This window comes from Silurus meridionalis, chromosome 7 (assembly GCF_014805685.1).
Source record: "Silurus meridionalis isolate SWU-2019-XX chromosome 7, ASM1480568v1, whole genome shotgun sequence".
Classification (NCBI taxonomy): domain Eukaryota; kingdom Metazoa; phylum Chordata; class Actinopteri; order Siluriformes; family Siluridae; genus Silurus; species Silurus meridionalis.
In genome coordinates this window covers 25,454,500-25,479,499 of record NC_060890.1, presented here as the reverse complement: position 1 = coordinate 25,479,499, position 25,000 = coordinate 25,454,500, and the positions used below count along the sequence as shown (strand labels likewise).

At 42.1% G+C, this 25,000-nt stretch overlaps 1 protein-coding gene across 4 annotated transcripts in view; it reads left to right on the top strand.

Annotated features, from left to right (window-relative positions):
- The window catches only part of odad2 (outer dynein arm docking complex subunit 2), a 68,782-nt gene that overhangs the window by 28,180 nt on the left and 15,602 nt on the right, over window positions 1–25,000 (top strand). For 2 of the 4 annotated variants that reach the window (XM_046853053.1, XM_046853057.1), the window contains 7 exons: window positions 5,288–5,434; window positions 5,883–6,092; window positions 9,209–9,442; window positions 10,702–10,812; window positions 10,967–11,121; window positions 18,949–19,191; window positions 24,812–24,926. In XM_046853053.1, the coding sequence (XP_046709009.1) occupies window positions 5,288–5,434; window positions 5,883–6,092; window positions 9,209–9,442; window positions 10,702–10,812; window positions 10,967–11,121; window positions 18,949–19,191; window positions 24,812–24,926 (1,215 nt within the window). Of the gene's footprint in view, window positions 1–1,118; window positions 1,238–3,005; window positions 3,153–5,285; window positions 5,435–5,882; window positions 6,093–9,208; window positions 9,443–10,701; window positions 10,813–10,966; window positions 11,122–18,948; window positions 19,192–24,811; window positions 24,927–25,000 lie in introns of those variants that run through there. The other 2 variants (XM_046853054.1, XM_046853055.1) reach the window with 2 other exon arrangements.

Sequence of the window (25,000 nt, the reverse complement as noted above, 5' to 3'; positions counted from 1 at the left end):
GACCTTTGATGTGTCTTTTCAGGTGAGTTTAAGTCCTTTGTGGTGAATTCGAGGTGGCTTTGAGAGGTCTGAGGTGAATTTTAGTCCTATGAGGTAACTTTGAGGTGATTTTGAGAACTTTGTGGTGAATCTGAGGTGGTTTTGGAAACTTTGAGGTAATTTCGAAAGCTTTGACATTAATTTAAGTCTTTTAATTTGACATTGAGGTGATTTTGCAAATGGTGCATTGAAACTAAAGTAAGATTGAGACATTTGAGATGAGATCAAGGTGATTTTAAGACCTTTATTATGAGTTTGAGGTGATTTTGTCAACTTTGTGGTGAACTTGAGGTGGTTTTGAGAGCTTTGATGTAATTGTAAAGTAAGTTTGAGACCTTTGAGGTGATTCGGTGGTGATTTTTAGAACTTTATGATGAGTATTAGTGATTTTAAGACCTTTACTGTGATTTCAAGTCATTTAAGGTGAGTTTGAGAACTGTGTGTTGAATTTGTTTTGGTTTTTAGAGATTTGAGGTGCGTTAAAGGTGATTTTGAGAACTCTGATGCAATTTTTAGTAGTTTGAAGTGAGCTCGGGATGATTTTAAAAACGTTGTGATCAATTTGAGGTGGTTTTGGGAGCTTTGAGATGAGTTTGAGGTGATATTGAAAACTTTGAGTTGAGATTGAGGTCAATTTGAGAATTTTTAAGGTAAATTTTAATTCTTTTTGAAATGAGTTTGAGGTGAAAATGAGAACCTTGTAGTGAATTTGAGAGTTCTGAGGCGAGTTTGAGCGGATTTTGAGAGCATTTGTTTAATTTACAGTAAGTTTATAAAATAAGAATTAATGCTACATCACATAACCACTGTCAGCTCAGATCTTATTGAGAGCACTGCACACCAGGAATGTTATATAACCAGACCTTTACGAATCCGTGTAGTTCTGGTCAGACCAGATCCCACCAGAAGTGACGTAATTAGTAGAACGGAGTATTTAATCAGCGAGTGTGTGATTAAGGTGTCATGTGACCTAAAGATAAATACACCTGTGTATCTGATGTGCTCGTGATGAGGGGATTAGTCCTAGAGGAGACCGAGCCGAGAAAAAGCTTCCTCACACACTCACTGAGACGCGCTCGAGACGCTTGTAGAACACCCATAGTTAGATTCCTTTCTTCTGCCGTTCGTGTGTGTGTGTGTGTGTGTGTGATGAGAGGGATGTTAGTAAAACCACATGGATGCTGCTGTTTTAGATCAGGTTAATATCTTCCATTAAATGTGATACCTTTCTGTTTCTCTCTCTCTCTTTCTTTTTCTCTCTTTCATTCTCTCGCTCTCTCGCTGTCTTTTTCTCACGCTTTTATTCTCTCTTTATATTTATCTGTCTTCCTGTTCTGTTACCTTTTGCCTTTTTCCTTTTTGTCTCTATCCCTTTCTTTCATTCTCTCTCTGTCTCTTTTTCTTGCATTCTGTTGTTTATCTCCTCTTCTCTCTTTTTCTGTCTGTCTCTTTCCTCCATCCCCCCTTTCTCTATCTTCACTTTGTCTTTACCTCACTTTTCCTTTTGTCTTTGAATCTAGATCTTTTATTTATTCTCTTTCTCCCTCTCTGTCTATTTCTTTTTCCATTCTTCTCTAAATGTCTTTTTTCATTCTCTGCCTTTCCATCTTTCTCTCATCTTCCTGTTGTTCCTCTCTCTCTCTCTCTCTCTCTCTCTCTCTCTCTCTCTCTCTCTCGCTCTCTCTCTATATTTTGTCTTTACTTCTTTTTCCTTTTATTGTTGAATCTCTTTTTTTATTTTTCCTCTATTTCTCTGTTTCTTTTTTTTTCTGCTTTATCACCCCCTCTCTCTCCTTCTCTCTCTCTCTCTCCCTCTCTCCCTCTCTCTGTCTCTGTGTGTTGATGGTTCTGTACCGCACACAGGAGATTTGGACGTTGTGTGTAATTGAGGATAAATAATACGAGTTCTTCTGTAAATCAGACTCATGAGGGAGCTTTAATGTGAGCGTCGTGTCGCCGTGCGCTCGCTCCAAATGCCAAGAGCAGCCTTCTCTCCTTTCTTTTTCCTCTTTCGGCTCTTTAACTCCGTCTCTCGTTCCTTTTTTTCATTATTTTTTCCCTCTTTACCTTCACACTGTCTCAGTCTATCATCACAATTATAGAATAAAGATCGACGCAAACGACTCATCAGACTGATTCATTTTCATCTTTATACACTGAGTGTCTGATCTTCTCTCTTTCGCTCTCTATCACTCTTTCTCTCTCTCGCTTTTGCTCTCATTCTGAATTTTACTTTTTCTATTCTGCAGATCAGTCTCAGTGTGTTCAAAGAAGCACGGTGTTATTTGTTTCTGTGGCATTTTCAGAGATGAACTGAGACTAGATTGAGTCGATAGTGAGACAATGTGAAATTATTGTTTGAGTTTGAGATGATTCAATTATTAAGATTTTTTCAAAATTATTGTTAAAAGATTCAGGATTGATATTTAGACCATGCTGATGATTATGAGCTGATTTGAGACCATGTCGATGATTATAAACTCATTTGAAACCATGTTGATGATTGTGAGCTGATTTGAGACCATGTTGATAATTACAAGCTGATGTTTAAACCATGATGATAATTATGAGCTGATTTGAGACCATGATGATAATTATAAGCTGATTTGAGACCATGTTGATTATTGTGAGGTGATTTGAGATCATGTTGATGATTATGAGCTGATTTAAGACCATGTTGATGATTGTGAGCTGATATGAGACCATGTTGATGATTATGAGCTGATATGAGACCATGCTGGTTGTTTGTTAGCTGATTTGAGACCATGTTGATAATTATGAGCTGATATGAGACCATGCTGGTTGTTTGTTAGCTGATTTGAGACCATGTTGATAATTATGAGCTGATATGAGACCATGCTGGTTGTTTGTTAGCTGATTTGAGACCATGTTGATAATTATGAGCTGATTTGAGACCATGCTGGTTGTTTGTTAGCTGATTTGAGACCATGTTGATAATTGCGAGCTGATTTTGAGACCCCTTGAAGATTGCGAGCCGATTTTGAGACCCTATTGATGATTCTGAGCTGAATTTTGGACCTTGTTAATTACTTTAAGCTGATTTTAAGTCATGACGATGATTTTAAAACAACCTTGATCCACTTTTAAGACAGATAAGTGGCAGATCAACGTCAATTCATCCTCTGTCGATTATTTTATGGCCAAAAAAGTATGAAATGTCTGATTGCTCAACCCTTTCACCCTCCTGCTCTCTGTTTTCTTTGCTCTTTATTCCTTTCTGTCTCTCCTCACTGGCTTCAGCAGCACATGGCGCTTATAACGAATGACACTTGACATAAATAGTTCAGACTGGGCTTCTTTTTTTTTATGGCCAGAAGATACGACTGCCCGACTGTTTTCGACTGAACGTGTGATTTGAGAGCAGCTCAACACATCTGTGTGTGCTTTTCCTTATGAGAAGTGTAGTAGTAAAACACTTCGCATGCTGTGAGGGAAGACAGTCATGTTCACACACAGGTTTTCGCGTGCGTGTGTGTGTGTGTGTGTTTGGGTGCGCAGTAGCATCCGAGTCTGGCGTTATAAAAGACCTTCAGATGTTGTTCTAGTTTTAAAGAATGTCCACAGCTCTTTGAGACTAAAGCAGGCGAAAATGAAAGCATATGATCCCTCACTTTTTTTTCCTCTCTCCTCTTTTTTCCTCCTCTTTCGTCCGAGCCGGCGGTATCGGCTGTAAACCGAGCGCTGTTTTTACAAGTTTGCGATGCTAACCCGCCGAACGCTTTGAAGCAGGAGAGAATGGCACAGCGGATTCACCGCCGCTACTGGTTCACATTTAGTCCAGGTTTATAATATGGACAACACATGTGCTCTGTCTCTCTCTGTCTCTCTCTGTCTCGCTCCCTCGTTTTCTCTTTCTCTCCCACTCTCTGTTTCTCACACTCTTTTTCTCTGTCTCACTGTCTCCTCTGTCTGTGTTCCTGTCTTTCTGTCTCTCTTTTTCTTGTACTCCATCTATCTATCTTTCTGTCTCTCACTTCATCTCGTTCCTCACTTTCTCTGTCTATCTCTCACACTCTTTCTCTCTGTCTCACTGTCTCCTTTGTCTGTGTTCTTATCTTTCTTTCTGTCTCTCTCTGTCTCTCTCCCCCTCTCTGTTTTCCACGCTCTTTTTACTGTCTCCTCTGTCTGTGTTCATGTCTCTCCTCAGTGTACTCTATCTCTCTGTTTCTGTCTCTTTCTCTCTCTGTCTGTCTACTGCCTATGTTTCTCTCTTGTTTTTCACCGTTTCTCTGTCTGTCTCTGTTTCTCTTTCACTCTTTGTCTGTCTGTTTTATTTATCACCCTTTCTCCTTCCTTTGCTGTAAGCACGTCTCAGCTCCTCTCATCACGCTGTCTCCGTTATTTTATCTCCACTCATCGTTTTCTCTGAACACCATCTGCTCTCAATTTACCTTTCTCTCATTTCACCATCTTCTTTCTTTCTTTCTTCTTTCTTTCTTTCTTTCTTTCTTTCTTTCTTTCTTTCTTTCTTTCTTTGAGAAAGGCGTGTGTGTGTGTGTGTGTGTGTGTGTGTGTGTGTGTGTGTGTGTGTGTGTGTGTCCTATTTTGCTGATTCAGGAGGATGGAGCTCGTTTACCTCCTGTAGTGTGTATCTTCCATGTATGCTGTATCTCCAACATTAGGAGAGAGAGAGAGAGAAAGAGAGAGAGAGAGAGAGAGAGAGAGAGAGAGAGAGAGAAATTGAGAGAGAGAGAGAGAGAGAGAGAGAGAGAGAGAGAGAGAGAGAGAGAGAGAGAGAGAGAGAGAGAGAGAGAGAGAGAGAGATGGAGTGTTTGTTGACCCACCAGTGTGTTTGATGAAAGGACTGAAGAGTCAGATTTCAAAGCTTTATTAATGTTGCTGATGCTCCAGGAGCTCAGTGCAGGAGCTTCTGTATCCAGCAAAGACTTGGGGAAATGGGCAGATGTTTCAGCTCAGCACATCTGTCCACTTTTCTCCTGCAGCAGGCAGCTGGATAACGAAGAGTCAGAGACATGCGCGATTCTGTTTATTACAGCAAATGATTCTTCAGTCACCACATTTATCTCTGTTCATTTTACACACACACACACACACACACACACACACACACACTTACTCACATAAGCAAGTGTGTCTGACCATGTGGTTCAGTGTGTGTGTGTGTGTGTGTGTGTGTGTGTGTGTGTGTGTGTAATGAACAGAGATAAATGTTTTTCATATTTATTGCTTCTGTATTGTGTGTGTGTGTGTGTGTGTGTGTGTACAGGGAGGTAATCAGACAGCGACAGTGATCGCTCTGTGCTCTATGAGAGACTGTAACTTGGCTCAGGAGGCATGTCAGCTGGCCATCAGAGACGTTGGAGGACTGGAGGTCCTCATCAACCTGCTAGACACCGAGGAGCTCAAGTGTAAAGTGAGTTTCACAGTAAAAAAAAAAAAAAAAAAGCACAAGAGTCTCGTTTATGTCTCGCTTATGTCTCTTTTAATGTTTAATTTAAGTCTCATTTATCCCTCATTTGTTTCCTTTGTCTCGTTTGTTTGATTTATGTTTTATTTATGTCTTGTTTGTCATGTTTCTTTTGTTTATGTCTTGTTTTGTCCTTTGTCTTGCTTTTTCTGTTTTATTAATGATTTATTTATGTCTTGTTTACCGTTCATTTGTGTCTCGTTTATGTCTGGTTTATATTTCATTTATGTCTTGTTTATATCGTGTTTATTTTTTTCATGTCTCATTCTTAATATGTCATTTATGTCTTGTTTATGTCTTGTTTGTCACATTTGTTTACTTTGTCTTGTTTATGTCTTGTTTGTTTTTTATTTAATGATTAATTTGTCTCAACATGAAAATGTTCATGTCTCAGATTGGTTCTCTGAAGATCCTGAAGGAGATCAGTCACAGCGCTCAGATCAGACGCGCCATCGTCGATTTAGGAGGCCTGCAGACGATGGTGTCCATCCTGGACACTCCGGACAAACAGCTGAAGTGCCTGGCGGCTGAGACCATCGCCAACGTGGCCAGGTTCAGGCGAGCACGTCGGACCGTACGCCAACATGGCGGCATCTGGAGACTGGTGAGTCCGAGTTTACCCACCTGTTTCTACACACACACACACACACACACACACACCAAAGCCCAGGCGCTGCAGGTAAAAACAGATCGAATGTCGGGTCGCCTCTCAACTCCGCACGTATGTTTGTTGACAGAGTGACGCTCGCCATGATTACGAGCTCATGGCCCTGCACTAATCTGTATATTTACACGCATCCGGACTCGGACGTAGCCTGCGTTTCCATCACACACTCTGCTCAACCTGAAGGCTCAGACCACCTCTGGAGTGCACATCTGTAATGCTGTATTAGCATATAGCCTGAGTTACATCACTGCAGCTTTAATGAGAATATATTTCTGGCATAGAGGTGGTTATTTATCACACAAATGCAGCCTTGGGCTCGCTAGGACTTTCACAGAAAAGTGAATTTTTAGGAAAAAGATGCTAGTCGTCTTCCTCCTGGAAAAATAGATGATTAATATACCGAAAAAAAAATGTAAAAAAAAAAAAAAAAAAATATCTATCTATCTATCTATCTATCTATCTATCTATCTATCTATCTATCTATCTATCTATCTATCTATCTATCTATCATTAAACAGTAGTCCAGCACACTAGCAATCAATGCCGGATGTAATTATAATGTAACTGTAGTTACACTGAGAATTTTCATACTAGTTGAACAAAATATCCAGTGTGGTTTCTCCTGAAGCTTTACACACCTTCACACTGGAATATTACAGCTAGACGTAATTATTTATATACTCTATGTACGTCTCTGCTGTGCACACGGACCTCTGTGGGCAGAAGTTACATAATTAGTAAATTCCGCATGCGTTTTCGGTGCTTATGCGCTGGCCGGCAGATTTTCAGGAAAACACTGGCTATTATAAACTATAAACCGCAGACCAGGAATCAGCATTGCAAGTAATCAGTGCAGCTGAAAGCCCAGTGTCCACCTCATCCTTCACTTACTTCGAATTTCTCTCCCCGTCGCAAATTCATCACCGCTTATGTGCTTTTTTTTTTCTTTCTTTCACCCCAAACACAAATGGATATGATTTTACAATCATGTCTTCGGAGGAGAACATTATTTTGTGGGGAATCGAATAAATGCTCAGCCAGATTTGCATGGTTGCACCGTCCAATTCTGTCTTCCAAGTATGTAAATTGAATCCTGGCTCGCTCCTTACTGGCATACGGATGTTTGAAAGCTCTGCCAATGGTGGCCAGAATAGTAAGCTTTTCCTGTGTAATCTCGTTAGAACAAAAGTACACATAATGCACCACAGTCATGCTGGTCTTTTTTTTTCTTTTCCTTTTTGCTCCGTTGCTATGCCCCATCACCACTAATGTCCGGCATTTCAGCAGTTTCCACCAGACTTGTTTATGACTTAACGTTTATGAGTCTGAGTCAAGTCACGACTTGTTCGCTGTGAATCCCAGGGTCTTATTCTGGTGTCTGAAATGATACCTGTGGAAGAGGATAAAGAGTGTTGGGTCTAACCTCTAGTGCTTGTTCACATTTTATGAGGAGTTCAGAAATAGAATTCAGATTTCCATCTCTGTTTCTTTTGGGGAAAAAACATAGTCTTGGCAGTTCTTGGTGTTGTAATACACAGGGCAGGTCGTGTGTTGGGTTGAGATCCATATCCGTTGAAGTCCGAGTAGATTTTTAAGTCATAAATTAATTTTGGAGTCATTGGTGAGAGTCGAGCTGCAGGACGTAGGGTTTTTAGGAATGAGTCAAATTTTAAATCATCTGCATTATTGTGCGAGTCAGTTAGTGACTCATAAGCCTTGAACTCAGAGGCAAGTTGGGATCATTGGGTTTGAAATCTAAGTTGAGGTGGGGATCAGTGGGTTTGATGTTGGAACCAACTTGCAAGTCAAAAGTATTGAAGTCTGAATCTAATTTGAGATTATTGGCTTTGATGTGTAATTTTCTGACTAGCGAACTTTGATGTCTGAGTCAAATTAAGAACAGTAAGCTTTGAAGTCATAAACTTTGATTTTTATTTGTCAAAAGACTATTTGAGTTGCAAATGATACTTTTAAAGCCTAAGTCAATTACTGAGTCAGGCGCGTTTAAGCCTGCATCAAAACCTGAGTCAGGATTAAAGCCTGAGTCAACTCCTGAGTCAGAAGCCTAAGTCAAGGAGCCTGAGTCAGGAGCAGGAGTCAAGTCCTGAGTCAGGAGCATTAAAGCCTGAGTCAAGTCCTGAGTCAGGATTTAAACCTGTGTCAAGTCCTGAGTCAGGAGCGTTTAAGCCTGAGTCAAGTCCTGAGTCAGGATTGTTTAAGCCTGAGTCAAGTCCTGAGTCAGGAGTGTTTAAGCCTGAGTCAAGTCCTGAGTCAGGAGTGTTTAAGCCTGAGTCAAGTCCTGAGTCAGGAGTGTTTAAGCCTGAGTCAAGTCCTGAGTCAGGAGCATTTAAGCTTGAGTGAAGTCCTGAGTCAGGGGCGTTTAAGCCTGAGTGAAGTCCTGAGTCAGGGGCGTTTAAGCCTGAGTCAAGTCCTGAGTCAGGCGCGTTTAAGCCTGAGTCAAGTCCTGAGTCAGGCGCGTTTAAGCCTGAGTCAAGTCCTGAGTCAGGGGCGTTTAAGCCTGAGTCAAGTCCTGAGTCAGGGGCGTTTAAGCCTGAGTCAAGTCCTGAGTCAGGGGCGTTTAAGCCTGAGTCAAGTCCTGATTCAGCGGCGTTTAAGTCTGAGTCAAGTCCTGAGTCAGGGGCGTTTAAGCCTTAGTCAAGTCCTGATTCAGGGGCGTTTAAGCCTTAGTCAAGTCCTGAGTCAGGGGCGTTTAAGCCTGAATTAAGTCCTGAATCAGGGGCGTTTAAGCCTGAATTAAGTCCTGAGTCAGGGGCGTTTAAGCCTGAGTCAAGTCCTGAGTCAGACATTTTGGAGTCTGAGTCAAATCCTGAGTCAGGAGCATTTAAGTCTGAGTCAAATCCTGAGTCAGGAGCATGAGTTGTGTCATGAGTCATTAATCACAACTCTGCTATCGATCTTGTTAATCTTTTCTTTTTGCAGTTTGATAGTTGAGGTCATGAAAAAACTCACATGTTTATGAAACATGGGCTGACAGTGGGTGTGTTGTAAAACGTTAGCTACTTTTGAGGACTCACTGTAAATTTCTTTTTCAGGTGAAGCTTCTGGAATGCGCCCCTAAGCCGACGACGCTGAGCACAGAGCAGGAGAAGGACGTGGAGGTGGCACGCTGCGGTGCTCTGGCACTGTGGAGCTGCAGTAAGAGCACCAGGAACAAGGAGGCCATCCGTAAAGCAGGGGCGATCCCTCTGCTCGGCCGACTACTCAAATCTCCTCAGAACAATGTCCTCATCCCTGTGGTGGGAACTCTGCAGGAGTGCGCCTCTGAGGTCTGTTTCTCTCTGCTCCAGTTAGGAAATTATTGATTTTTTCTTCTCATAGATTTTTGTAGATTCCATCATAGGAATGATTTCAAGGATTTTGAAAACAGTTTAGATTCCAATGTATGTTGCTAGTTTGTGAACACACTTTACATGTAGCCACAGCAAATGTTTATCGTATACCGGTACGTATATGATGTTACCCGCGATCTTATATGCCAGATTGACATGTAACCATAGTAACCATTATATAACTTTCGGTATATCATATAATGCTAATTAGGCATCGTGGTAGCCAAACAATGCCTACCACAAAGTCTAACCGAAGCGTGACTTCCTCGGTACCTCATTTTTTTCAAGTCACGTGGGGGGTTGTGTTACAAAACATAAAATAGCTTGTCCTTTTTTTAATAATAACTCGGTTTATAACATATTAACATTTATAAACATGAACAGTTGACATTTTCTTTTATAAATATATATAAATATATAAAATTAAATTGAATACATTTAATTAATTCAATACACTTTTTATTATATTAATTAAATCCAGTAACTGATTAAATTAGCACAAATGCACATCATTAAATACAATTAAATAAATGGAAAAAGTAAATAGTTTCATTAAATTACATTTATTAGACTCCATTAGAGCTATACACACGTGTATATGAGTGTGTATTTTAAATTTGATATTTAATTTTCTCAAGATATGTACTAAAGTGTTCTACTTATTTCAGCATACTTTAACAAATGCCTCAATTTAAGAAACTTACAGGATAGTTATTTATTGATTCAATTCATTTATTTATAAATTAATTAATTCCTTCCACCCTTCATTCATTCACTCCCTCGATGTGTGGAATTGTCTGGATTTTCTCCTTTTAAGAGAAATTCTTGAAGCCGTACATAAAGAATTCGTATGTCTAGACTGTCGGCGCTACTGTAGCGACTGCATTAAACAACAGCTAATCATAAACGCAGCACCGCGAAATCCAGCTAGCAGCTACAGTGAACGCTCAGGGAGAAAAAAAAAGACCGCAGACACGTCTTTCAGCTACAAGAGATTAAGACACAATGAACCCGCTCTAGTAGCCAAAAGCACATGTGCCTATATTTAAACATCAACAAATCAGAGCTGCATTTCATAAGACTCCAGACCTCGCATTATTCCTGAACTATTTCAAAAGCTGTAATGCTAGTTGAAATAGCATAACTCATATTAGAGTGAGCCGCACTGTGAAGGACGCTCTCGTTCTTTTCCACAGAGGAGCTACAGGATTGCCATCCAGAAAGAGGGAATGATCGAGGACTTGGTGAAGAACCTGAGCTGTGACAACCAAGAGCTTCAGACGCACTGCGCGAGCGCTATCTTCAAGGTAATCTCTCCGCGGTGACACTGAAGTGCTTCCACAGCTGCACACGGCCGGGTTCTCTCCAACCTGTGACATGAAGAAGGTTTGAAATGAATAGCAGACACGTGTATTGCATCTGTGTGTGTGTGTGTGTGTGTGTGTGTGTGTGTGTGATAAGTGTGCGGAAGACAAGCAGACGCGGGATCTGGTGCGGCAATTCAACGGCCTGCATTCGCTGGTCGTCCTGCTCAAACAAACCGAGAACAAGCAGCTGCTCGCCGCCACCACAGGAGCCATCTGGAAATGTTCCATCAGCATGGAGAACGTCGAGAAGTAGGTCCACACTTAGTGTTTACAATCCACACACGGGTTTATATACACGACGTGGAGGAGAATCACCTGTATGTGCGTTTCATCCCATTCCACACTGCTGTTGTAATAGCCTCCGTTCCTCTGGGAAGATGTTCCACTTGATTTTGTGGAGATTTGTGCTCATTCAGGTACACAGGTGTTAAAGTCAGGTTCTGATGTAGGTGAGATGAGGAGGCCTGGGGGTTTAATAGGGTTTAGAGCTCTGTAGCAGGAGATTTTCCACTCTAATCCATGGAAAGCAGATCTTCATGAAGCTGTCTTTGTGCAGCGTCATGCTGGAACATGATTGGGTCTCGTAGTTCAAGTGAAGGGAACATTTCATGCTGCATCCTCATGTAGGCTCCATGTCTGTGGTGTCATTTTGGTTTTGAAGCACATGTGTGTGGAAAAGTTGGGCATCCCAACACTTTTGTCAGGATACTGAAGACGAGTTTAACTTTTTCCTCAGGCGATGAGATGAAGCTGAGAGCACTTTTCTTCATAAACGCTTTGCGGTTTAGCGTTAATGCAGATGTTCGATGTTTGGTTTGTTAGACTGATGGACTTCATAATAAGGTGGGGCCAAGCGGCAAAGTAACGTGTTCTCCGAATGGAAAGTTCAGGAATTGAAAAGTTGTAGAATATACGTTCAACAAATCGAAATAAAATTGAGGAAATAAATCCAGAATACAGTTAAAGGGACAACCTGGATAAAAGGTGTGTGAGGTCTGACTGTAAATGTAAAGAAAGAGAATCGTGTGAAAGCCTGATTGGTTAACTGACTTACACGTGTCAAAGTAGGAGCTGATTGGGGTCGCTGGTCAGAATTGTACATTTCAGATATGAATACCGTACATGTACACGCGAGTCACGTGAGAGTTAAAGAACGAGAAAATGGTGGTTGTAGATTATTGGTTAAGGTATTGGACTTTGGATCCGAAGGTCATGAGTTCAAATCCCAACCACTTTTTTCCAGCGCTCTTCCCCTCTGCCTCATCCCGAGTCATTATTCCTGACCATTTGCGAACATGTTTTTCTACACTTCGATCTTTCACGTTCGGCAAAGGCAGGCGTTTACCCTTTTTAAAGTCCACCTCGAGAAGATAAGACTCGTTCATCACGTGCGTTCGCTCCTCCCACCTGCCGCTGTAAAGTTTTCGAGTCGTTCACCACCTACGAGCACGTCGACCTCCGTCTCGTTTCCCTCATTGTCACCATGGCGATCCTGGAGGTTCTCCTGTCGTCATTGTTCTAGCTCAGTCCTTTTTTTTAGAATTCATTCTTTCCCCGCCTGATGAAAAAAAAAATCTTGGAAGCAGCACCTGGCAAGCGTTTTCCGTCGCAAAAGGTGCTCTGGTATAAAAATGATTTAGCCCTATTTTTTTGTCACGCGGTACGCGTGTAGTATACAGGGTTCAAATACGCACGCTATTACCTGCCTATAAATTACTGAGTTTTATTTTCGCAAAAGGCCGAGGCCAAGGATCTGATAAAGCAGCCTCACATTTTTACTTCATGATAAGAGTGTTTTTGGATTTTTATGGCGTTTTGATAGATTTGGATCTTGTGGACGTTTCTACTGTCTGGCTGCATCCCAGAGAGAAAATGGAGTTTGGGAGGAGGAATGCCGAGGGAGGCTCGTGTCTGCTGTGGCCCAGTAGCAGAACTGCTCTCTCTCTCTCTCTCTCTCTCTCTCTCTCTCTCTCTCTCTCTCTCTCTCTCTCTCTCTCTCCATCTCATAACTCAAACCGAACGAAACCTTTATCGCGCATTTATATCGCATTAAGCCCTCTCCAAACGAAAGCCCGTTGGCGTCATTAATTCACCCAGCGTCACTTTCAACAGAAACACCGAAACGCTCTCGGGTTTCTCAGCCGGGTTTTTTTTTTTTCCGCTTCAGCATTCCTCCCCGCTGACTAATTTACATAAACACATGTTTTTTACTAACTATCCGCTCAACTCAATTTCAGATCAAATACCAGTTTCGAATACAAACCCAAAAAAGTGCACTCGTTACACTCAGAGGGACCAAAAGTTTACGGACACCCAGGCGTAAGATTGCTGCGCACTTCTTCTCGCACGTCCCGTTCCACATCGAGTCCCCATTTACTGTTCTTCTTCTGAAAAGACTAGACTTGACACCTGACCTTAAGATTGCTACGTGCAAATTTTTGAGCATCCCATTCCACATTTAGTCCCAGTTTGCTCTTAGAATTCCCTCCACTCTTCTGGAAAGATGTTCCACTAGATTTTGCTCCACAGAGATTGCTGCTCATTCAGACAACAAGGTTGGGTACTGATGAAGGTAAAGAAGTGAGGAGATCTGGGGTGCAGTCAGCGTTCACATTCATTCATGTTCATTAGAGTGCTAAAGCAGGAGATCTTCCACTCCAACCCCATGTAAAGCAGATCTTAATGGAGCTGAATTGTGCAGGATCGTGCATCGTCACGCTGGAGCAGGTTCACTCCTCCGTGTTCAAGTGAAGGCATAATTTCATGCTGAATCAGCTTTGTGAAAACAGTGCGAATAGAAGCTACAAACACGCTAACTTCCTGCTAGCACAACAAATTCAACCCTTATTCTCCTTAAAAGACATTAGTCAGAGGTAGCAGACTGTTATTTATAACCCGTCCACCATCTCTAACAGCTTGACTAGCGCACTGACTCACACCTCACGCCTGACTCACCGCACAACCTCTATTAGCACCAAACGCAGCCGCAAGAGAAAACAGCGTACCTAACGACTCCGGGCTCCGTTAACACCACGCGCCAGCAACAATAATAAAAGCCATTATAATAATGAGACTGATCATTTTCACGCTCGCCACAAATGACGCCGATTCAAAAATACCATGTTTTTCTTTCTGTTTGTTTATACGCTCTGGATATAACGGATCGGAATGAAAGAAAAAGGAGCACGTAAGAGTTCTCTCTGAGCGCTCAGACAACAGGGTGTGAACCGATTTCCTTTAATACACGTTTAAACTCTAAAGCTTTATCCTGGGCGATTTGCGTATAACAAGGTCAAGGTCTAAATAAAAAAAGGTTCCCATGCATCTTGGAAAAAGTATGGAATTTGATTTGGGTGATTTTTAGGTTATTACTGAGGAATATTTGTGTTGTAAAATTATGAATTTGTAAAAATGTATATATTTTTTTATAAAACAAAGATTACAGCTACACTAATCTGGATACTTTTGAAAATAAACGTCTAAATCGTTCACCAAAAAGTCGAATGAAACGTCTGAAAAAGTTCAAGTCAAGTTTATTTGTATAGCGCTTTTCACAACAGACATTGTCTCAAAGCAGCTTTACAGAAATCAACAGTGAAGGTGAATGGTGTGTGTTTATCCCTGATGAGCAGCCGTGGAGACTGTGGCAAGAAAACACTCCCTTAGATGTAATGAGGAAGAAACCTTGAGAGGAACCAGACTCAAAAGGAGAACCCATCCTCATTTGGGTGACATCAAGAGTTTGATCATAAATCTTTCAACAATACAGAACACTGGAGAGTGAGAACTAACATGAGCACTGAAAACGTAACAAAACAAAACGTAAGCCGGCTCGGCCCGCGTGATTTCCGTTTATTTACTTTCCGGCTGTTCGAAAGCCTCCGTTTTAACAGTCCACCCTGCGTCGTAAAAACGGCGTTTTTCAAATGTACCTTTGTAGGCCGTTGTCCAAAAAGCTACGTTTCCTTTGACTGAAAACAAAAAAAAGAACATTCAAATCGTTTTGTTTTTGAAACGAAAGCGTATCAGTGTGGACACGGCAACGTGCGATTGTGTTCGTGGCGTTCGGAGCGAGACCCGATCCGCTCAGACGTGATCGGTTGTTACGTTGTGAGACAGCAGTTGCCACGACAGTACAGCGCCCCCAACTGGTGACTAAGCACGTAAAAAAAACAGACATTCTGATTCTGACATACATCAGAGATAGTAATGGAGCGCATGTTGGAATTTGACTCATTATTTCAGATGATAAATATGGTGTTAATCTTTAAAGAAGTCTGCAGATTTGAGTCTGGAAAAGTGTGGAATTTTGAAAGGAAATGTGTAGGAACGCTGAAAACGACAAAAGGGTTCTTGTCACACATTTGACAGAGCTTTTGTGGTTGTATGAGATCGAGCGCCCAGGGTGACATGAATCGCGTCCCGTGTGGCGTTTCGGAACGAAAAATAAACAAAATTTATTTTTTCTCTCACTCGAGTACATGAGCAGGTCAGAGAGACAGCTCGGGTTGGCAGAAGCAGACACGTCTTTGAGCGACAGTGATGTGAGAGAGCGTGGGCCGAGGCATGGACCAGGGTGGAGAGGGTGGAAAAGGGGGGTCCGGAAGCATTTGGGAAGTTCGGTGTTGTGGGTGTTGTGGGTTCCACTAGAGGGGAAAGGATTTTTCCTGTCGGACAATGTGTTTAACGTTTACCTGATTAATGACGCATCAGAACGAGACGTGATTAACGGCAAAAGAATATAATGACACTCAGAAGTTCCTCGTGAGTCCTGTTATTCATCATGTGTAAAAAAAGAAATGCTACAGCAGATGTCTTTCTGTCTCTAAACGCGATTCCACAGCAAACCCGTTCCAGCATGACAGTGCCGCAGTGCGCAAATCCAGCACAATGTTACACTTTATATGGGTTTGGAGTGAAAGATCTCCACTATTAAACACCTCATGTGTGTCTGAATGAGCAAAGATCAACACACTTTCCAGAAAAGGTTTATAGAAGTTTATAAGACACAAACATAAACATAAAACCTGCCGAAACTGCACATATCACATACTTCCTATTATAAGATCTACGCCAAATATGAGATGATTAGCCGAGGAACTATATAGTTCAGTTTCCCCGAAAGCAGTTTGGTTGCAGACGTGTTGGGGGAATCTGCTTATTGAAAATGTAACATTTTATTTTATTTCCAATCAAAAGAATGAACTAAACGATTCATGTATTTTGATGAACGAGATTCAAAGAACCGAGTCACTAAAATGATCAGATCTTCCCATCACTAGTTGTCAGGTAAAATCCAATGATCTGAGCTACAGGAGATCTTTCCAGGCTACATTTATATGACCAAACAGACGGTAGCCAATGAGGCGGCTTGGACTGAAACGGTGCAAAATCGGTCTTTGTTGTATGGATCGATGCGACGTGATGCCAGATTTCGAACGTCTTTGCTGCGTTCACATTATTTTTCCCGTTCTATCGTTATGTCATTGTGCAACCTCAGAAAAGATCCCAGAACAACGTCACAGTAACTGAGAACCATTAGAGGTTCTAGAGTTGTTGTTCTTTTGTAGTGCTAGAACCCTAAAACACTGCATTTTTAATGTTCATTAGGATCCAAATAGAACCTTTGATTAGAAACCAGACAAACTTTATCGATCTGAGAGTTACGATGTTTTGACTTACGATTTTTCCGATCTTACAATTTACGACACTTTTTGTACAAATATTTAAATATTTAAATATTAAAATGTGCTCCCTCTAGTGGTCGACAGCGGTAGTTGTCTTGAAGTTAGAGCGTGTATTTTTTCGACGTTTTTGGTGTTTCACCAACCAAATTTAGGTCTTGTCTTGTTTTTTTTCGGCGTCGATGGACATTGCGTGTTTTACTGTCGCATACACATATACTGTACAGTTTATATATTACGATACTGTAAATCGCTCTGTTTTGCCAATACTGTAATCTGTTAGACTATTAATAAATAAAAATATACTACCCCATACTGATCATCGTTCTTTAACACTCCTGCGTAGGCTAGGCCATGTTTCAAGGATTCTTTTTTTTTGTCAAAATGAAAATGAAAATTTTTTGGGCTCACATTGAGAAGATCAGGTCTCATTTCGCTCGAAAATCCGTGATTTACTTCCCTCCGTACCTGCCCATGTCAACAAGCACCGGCCAGATTCATTTGTTTTCTGTGAAAACGCTGTCGCTAAAAGCAGTGTTTGAATCCTGAAACCCAGTCTTTCAAAACAATTAATCACAAGTGCTGTTAGAAAGAAGGGCCACTGTGCAGCACTTGGAGAGTTCGACAAGATGATGAAACAAGGCAGCGTCTCGTTGCAACCAACGTCGCCGCGATACGAACCAGTGTTTATGAGCTGAAGCTGCGCGCTTTTAACGGCATTTATCGTGCGCTAATACGTGCGTATTCATCTACAGCTTAGAGCATTCGCGCGTGTTTTCCGAACATTCGATTATTCACAGTCAAGCGTCTTTTTTCAGTACTTCTAGTTTTTACACTCAGCCTTTTCATTACAGCTTTACGCATGGTTGGACTCCGACCAAAACCATGTGACCTTGGACACACTCTTCCCGATCTCCTTTTCGGGGAGCCAAAGATGCCAGCAACCGTAACTGCAAATAAGAAAAGACTCGTATAACTTAATCGTACATCAGAGGTTTGTCGAGGCTTTCGGCAACCGCAGCGTTCCCGTTTTAAATGTTTACTGTAGTTCGCCACTGTACTGATCTTGGCAAGCGACGCCTGGTCGAAAAAAAAAAAACACGATCTCCGTCCTACTCCAAGCCACAGAAAACGATGCTCATGGAGAGCAAGTGTGTGTCACGAGAAGCGTGGGAAACAATACAATAGGCCACCATTTTCCGTTATTTACAATGTTTCGAGGGCGTTTTTAATATTGGTAATATGGTGCATTTGTTTTTCACATGTCAGCATTCGAGAACTCACACAAGCACAATGATAAATGACATAGCGGATATTATAGTGCTGCCGCTGTTAGGCCCTCGAGCAAGGCTGTTCACCCCCGTACGCTCAAATCATTTACTCTCAATTATAGTCAACAATGTGCAATATCACCTATTTACACAATGTGGAATATTACTAATCTAAACAATGCGCAATAATTTTTATGTAAACAATGTGTTATATTATTTATTTACACAATGTGCAATTTTACTTATCTATAAAATGTACATTATTTACACAATATTGTTTATTTACGCAATATCTACAATATTTTTTTTTTACACAATGTACAATATTACCTATCTATAAAATTTACAATAATCATTATTTACACAAAGCGCAATATTATTTATTCACTTTCACTACTGGTTAAAATGTGTATATATATATATATATATATATATATATATATATATATATATATATATATATATATATATATATATATATATATATAATATATTATTGGTGTATTCTATTTTATGTAAATACTGTGTAAACCTTTTTTGACTAAAGCTGATTTTAAGAAACGCACAAGAATTCCAGTGTTCAGGTTCTGCAAAGTACTTGTGCAAATGGCAATAAACTTTAAACTTAAAAACTTGAATTATGAGCATCAGCCTAATAAAGACGTAAAAAGAAACAGGTGAGCAGAACTGACACAATTGCAACGACCAAAATAAGCAAGAAACAAAAATCACCCATGGCTGACCTTTTCTGTTTACATCAGGGGTCTCCAAACCTTTTTTTATTTAGTTAATTGTTTTTGTGAGGGTCAAATAATTTGCCCTTTTTTTTTTTTAAGGTGGGCCGGGGCGGTTTGTAACAGAATATCACATGGGCCGGAGGGACTGCCAGTATTATTGTGGAGATTTTTTTTTTGCTTTGAAATGTATTTATTGTCTCCTAATGCTCGATTAGTTTATTAGATAATTCTGCACCATACAAACAAACAAGCTTTAGTTTTTAAGATATATATCAGATGAGCCGTTTTAAATGTGGGGGGTAGGGGCCATAGTTTCGGGCCCCCTGGTTTAGATTTTGTGCGAATAAGCTCTTTGTTGTTCATGATATTTTTGTTTTCTCACAGGTTTGAGGAGTACAGGGTGTTGCAGACATTGGTGGCTTTGCTCTCAGATCAGCCTGAAGAAGTGCTGGTCAATGTGGTGGGGGCTTTAGGAGAGTGCGCCCAAAGACCGGTGAACCGCATTGCCATCCGAAAGAGCGGCGGAATCCCACCACTGGTCAGCCTGCTCACAGGAACCAACCAGGCACTGCTGATCAACGTCACCAGGGCTGTTGGAGCTTGCGCGATGGATCCAGAAAACATGGCGTAAGTTCTCCAAGGGGTCAGGATTGTTTTTAAATAGCTCACTCTGCAAGCAGGTTTGCACTCCAGAAGTCTTTGTTACTTGATTCTTTCAAGCACTTTATATCTTTTAAAAAAACTTAATTTTAATCTCTTTGGAACCACTCGGTTATGAGTTTTAAATCCAGCATGGTAGGGAAAAGAAGGGTACAGTTCCACTCTAACACAACCTCTCGTGTGATATACTATATCAGGCCGGTTACTTACCACAACCCAAAGAAGATTTGATCATTTGAAGTCGAACGTGCTCCGACAGGCTTACATTACTGGCAGCAAAAAGCGTCCAACGAGCCAATTCGAAAATGGTTCCTCTGCCCTTGGCTTGGTTTGGGTTTAGAGGAAACCACAATGTTGCTCTGGCTGAAATATGCTGTTGCCACCAATTTCATCCTGTACGCCAAGTTCCGCTCCTTCTCGTAGCTCTTCGAACAATGCTTCAGCAGCATACAGTGTGGAATATCTCCACCTCGCACCCCTCTGGTTGTTTGCTCGGTGTGGTTTCAGCGAGGCACAATATTGTTGTTCTCCTTTTAACGCTGCGACGACGAATCTCAAGGGTCCCTGACCAGCCTAACGTTTGTGTCTCATCCAAGACCTGACAGGTCCAGTGTGGAAACCCTCATGGCTCAGCGATTTAATGACAGAGAGCAGGGATTACTGTTTATCCTACCTGCTGATCCGCTCATATTTGTGGCCAGGGTGGAGGCCTTAATTGTTTCACTGCGGTCATTTCGAGTAAGCCGAAGCACGAAGTTGGCACGGGCGGCCAGCCCCAGCCACACGAAACTGGAACGGAGTGCAGGACATGCACCGAGAATACCTTTGGTCCACCATGTGCAGATCCCATCCCTTGAATTAAGTTAAGCTTGACGAGGTTCAATAAAGAACAGCAAAATTCGCAAAGAAACTGCAGCATGCCCGAGACGTGACTCATGGAAATCCATTCTGTTCTTGTTGCGCTAATTTCTTGTTGATTTTGTTAATGGTAAGGAAGTGATTTCCTCGAAGAGGTTGCAGGTGTTCCTCAAGGGTGTGTCCTTGTGCTTTTGAGCGTTCCCAGCACCATGTTTTTCCTTTTCCGACGTTTCTCCGTTTGGGTCGACGCTAAACTACCGTTCGTCTTCAAACACCATTTTGGACACGTTCCACCAAACAAATTAATTGAATAAGTCAGGAATTTGTTTACTGGGTTCGCTTCAGTAGATTGGTTCCCATCTTCATTAATAAATACCACTCAAGCAGCAATCAGCCACAATGCTCATCTGAGGGCCGTAGCACATAAGTGTGTTATATATAATCATCCATCCGTTTTCATTACCTACTTCATCCTGCTCAGGGCTTCATCATTCTCAGGAATCTGGATTCTTTACCTACCACTATGTTTAAGGAGGTCGGAGGAAACCGAGCACCGTGAGGAAACCCACACACACACACAAACTCTGGTACTGAACCATGTTTTATAGCCGGGGTAAAGATGAAGAACAGCACAGTTCAGCACAGTCGGATGTTCAGTGTGTGGGTGACGGAACTTCAGGCACCATTATTTTCCAGATTTCATTTTCTGTCACAGACAGGAATCACATATGAAAGAAAAGGTGGACATTGAAATATTTTTTTCTGTATATCCCAGCGATGTAGGGAAGCTGATCATATCAGAGATATTACAGTGCCCCTGAAGCACAGAGGGTTACGGGCCTTGCTTAAGGGCCCCAAGAGTGGCAGCTTGGCAGTACTGGGACTCAAACGCCAGACTTTCTAATCAGTAACCCAGTTCCTTAACCACTGAACTACCACCTCCTCTATAGATATATCTTGGAATGTGATCATGTAAAACATTCGCCCGGGACTGTTTTAGTGTCATTTTGAACAAAAATGGCCAACAAGAAAGTTCACCAACAGTTGGAGGAGAGTTACAAATAAGCTGCTAGCGATGGTGCAACAGAAACAAAACATGGCAATCGACAGAAACAAATTACGCTTGTTACATCACGTTTCACTTTTTCTGTCGATTGAAGCAGAAGGTGGTTGTTTTCTGTAGAACAGTCGTAGTTGTGTGTCTATTGGACATGAAGGAAACATCACCATATGCCATACAATATCGAAATCCATTTTCTTGGGTTTGTGTTTATAGAAGGAAAGTTTCAGCCATGAGCTTGTTTGTGACCACAGCTATAGTTAAAAATGTTCGACTTTCAAAACAGAATTCCAAATATTGCACCAGTCTTGTAGCCTGGACGAATTCGTTCCTTTGTGCCGTCGTACTGTGTCACATAAAAAAACAACTTTGCGAGTGAACAAAAACAAAGTGTCCGTGTTTGAACCGAGCGCAGACATGATGCCCCGGGAAATTCTCTGTAGTGGCACGTCACCCTGAGCCGACGTGTTCCACTGTGTTGCACCATCTGAATCGTATTACTTTTACAAGACTATTATAGACTCTGGTCCCATTCCCAATTAAGGCTGGACGCAAATACACTGCTTTACGTTTCGAGCCTTCTCACTCGGGCGAGCGCAACCAGAGATTGTCTAAAAGCATAATACGTTTATGGACGTATGCGACCACAGCGGTGTAGTAAAAATCCACACGGCTCGTTTGGGAAGAAATAAGGGGGTCACGTGAACGCGAGAGCAACTAGAAGCGCCGCCATCCAGAAAAATGCATCACCTCCTGAGCAACGCGCTCGGGACGTGTATATTTTTAGGGTTGGCTCTTTTTTATTTTTTTATTTTATTTTTTTTTACGTTTACACTTAGTTGTGGACAGAAAGCCTTTCTTCGTCTCCCACGCACATTCTTCCTTTTTGTCTTGCGGCTCATTTTCGAGAGGCCGATGGTTGAGTGTGTTAAATAATTAGAATAGCTGCCATATGATCGTTTCCCGTCGCAGACCAACATGTTCACGTCTGGGTAGGACATTAAGCTGAGACTGGCCATGCTGGGAATGTCCACAACAACAGTGTTTAGTGTCCACACTGTTTTCTGTCCACAGTGTCCACACTGAGACAGGAGACTAGTGTTAGTCTCCACACTGAGACAGGAGTCTAGTGTTAGTGTCCACACTGAAACAGGAGTCTAGTGTTAGTGTCCACACTGAGACAGGAAACTAGTGTTCGTGTCCACACTGAGACAGGAGTCTAGTGTTAGTCTCCACACTGAGACAGGAGTCTAGTGTTAGTGTCCACACTGAGACAGGAAACTAGTCTTAGTCTCCACACTGAGACAGGAGTCTAGTGTTAGTGTCCACACTGAGACAGGAGTCTAGTCTTAGTGTCCACATTGAGACACGAAACTAGTGTTAGTGTCCACACTGAGACAGGAGTCTAGTGTTAGTATCCACACTGAGACAGGAGTCTAGTGTTAGTGTCCACACTGAGACAGGAGTCTAGGGTTATTGTCCACACTGAGACAGGAAACTAGTGTTAGTGTCCACACTGAGTCAGGAGTCTAGTGTTAGTCTCCTCACTGAGACAGGAGTCTAGTGTTAGTGTCCACACTGAGACAGGAAACTAGTGTTAGTGTCCACACTAAAACAGGAAACTAGTCTTAGTCTCCACACTGAGACAGGAGTCTAGGGTTAGTGTCCACACTGAGACAGGATACTAGTGTTAGTGTCCATCCTGGGACAGGAGTCTAGTGTTAGTGTCCACACTGAGACAGGTGTCTAGTGTTAGTGTCCACACTGAGACAGGAAACTAGTGTTAGTGTCCACACTGAGACAGGAAACTAGTGTTAGTCTCCACACTGAGACAGGAGACTAGGGTTAGTGTCCACACTGAGACATAAGACTAGGGTTAGTGTCCACACTGAGACAGGAGTCTAGGGTTAGTGTCCACACTGGGACAGGAGACTAGGGTTAGTGTCCACACTGAGACAGGAGTCTAGGGTTAGTGTCCACACTGGGACAGGAGACTAGGGTTAGTGTCCACACTGGGACAGGAGACTAGGGTTAGTCTCCACACTGAGACAGGAGACTAGGGTTAGTGTCCACACTGGGACAGGAGACTAGGGTTAGTGTCCACACTGAGACAGAAGACTAGGGTTAGTGTCCACACTGAGACAGGAGACTATGGTTAGTGTCCACACTGAGACAGGAGACTAGGGTTAGTCTTCACACTGAGACGGGAGACTAGGGTTAGTGTCCACACTGAGACAGGAGACTAGTTTTAGTGTCCACATTAAACCATGTTTTGTTTTTTACATCTCTTCGTACTACTTTGTTGTTTTCGACTATAAATTGCCAGACATCTTTATAAACACTTTCCACTTGAATGTGAACTAAATCTCATGTCCACATGTAAGTCAGCAGACCTTAAAAGACTCGCTGTCCCCCATGTTTGTAAGAGTTCCACTTTACCTACTCAGCAATCTGCATGTTGAAATCGCACCGTGCGGGACTCAGTGCTGTTAGGGCACAGATTTACTGCCTCTCTGGGGTCTCCTAAGGGCTTTTCTTGTTATCACGACTCAGGAGTTGATTTATAAGTCGCCAGACGGCGCAAGTCCTCCAGATCCTCTGTGTCCCGTACAGAATACATACAGAACTCCGCCATTACAGAGTGGTTTAGCGATCATGACAGCGTTGAATGTCGGCCTTGTCGGTCTACGCACACACGGGAAACGGTTTACACGTTATTTATATTTAACAAACAGGCCACACTGAAGAACCATTCTGCTCGGCTTCCCATAGCCTGACTACGGCCTTCAGCAGTGTGTGAAATACAGCAGGTTTAAAGCGTTTAAAGCGAACCTTCGCTGTCCAACACTGAAATATAGAGACGCTTGTCTGTATGGGTGTTTGATTTGGAAAGAAGGCCTGCCCTGGAGTTTTTTTCCCTTCCTGCGTGTTGGCAACAAGATCTAAATCGCATGTTTGTCCATGGCCTGCTGCAGTTATAAATATTGAAACGGATCTTCTGATGGGAGCAGGCTCCTAGCCAGGTGAGACACTGATCATGTGTCTCATCATATTCTAGAGCAGGATGTGAAACAAGCATGTGAAGAAAAAAAGCCAGCAAAGCTCATCACAGCACAATACAAACAATTACAGCATTTGGCAGATGCTTTTATTCAGAGCGACTTACATCTGAGCAGTTGAGGTTTAAGGGCCCATCAGCGGCAGCTTGGTGGTGCTGGGATTGAACTTGTGACCTTCTTAACCACTGAGCTCCCACCTCCAATTACAACCATTCCATTCCATGTTCTAGTCCCGTCTCCAACCCTGTTCTTTCCTGTCTCATTGTCTCCAGGTTTTCACTGAGTCCTCCTCTAAAGTCTGATCTTGCACTTTGTTTTCACTGTTACCTCCTGTTGATCTTTTCTGACCTTGACACTGGTCCCTGGTTAGCTCTTGATCCAAAACCCGCCTCTGTCATGTTTTGAGTTCACGTTGTGTGTTTTGAGTTCGCGGTGTGTGTTGTTTCTGTTTTGGTCCCGTCTGCTGATTGTGTCCAGGTTCTCAGTTGTGTCTTCCACCCCTGTTACCTGTCCTTATCTTTTCTGACCTTGCTGATGATTCCTGGTTAGCGCTTTAACTTGCACTGTACAACTCTGCACTTTACAGCTTATATCTTTCTGTTGCCCTCAGAATCATCGACCGTCTGGATGGAGTGCGTCTGCTTTGGTCATTGCTGAAGAACCCAAACCCTGCAGTCCAGGCCAGTGCTGCCTGGGCCATCTGTCCCTGTATAGAGAACGCAAAGGTACCATGTGTGTTTTATCCTCATCCCACACATTTCCCATGTAAATCTCTAACATTTATACCATATTTATAAGA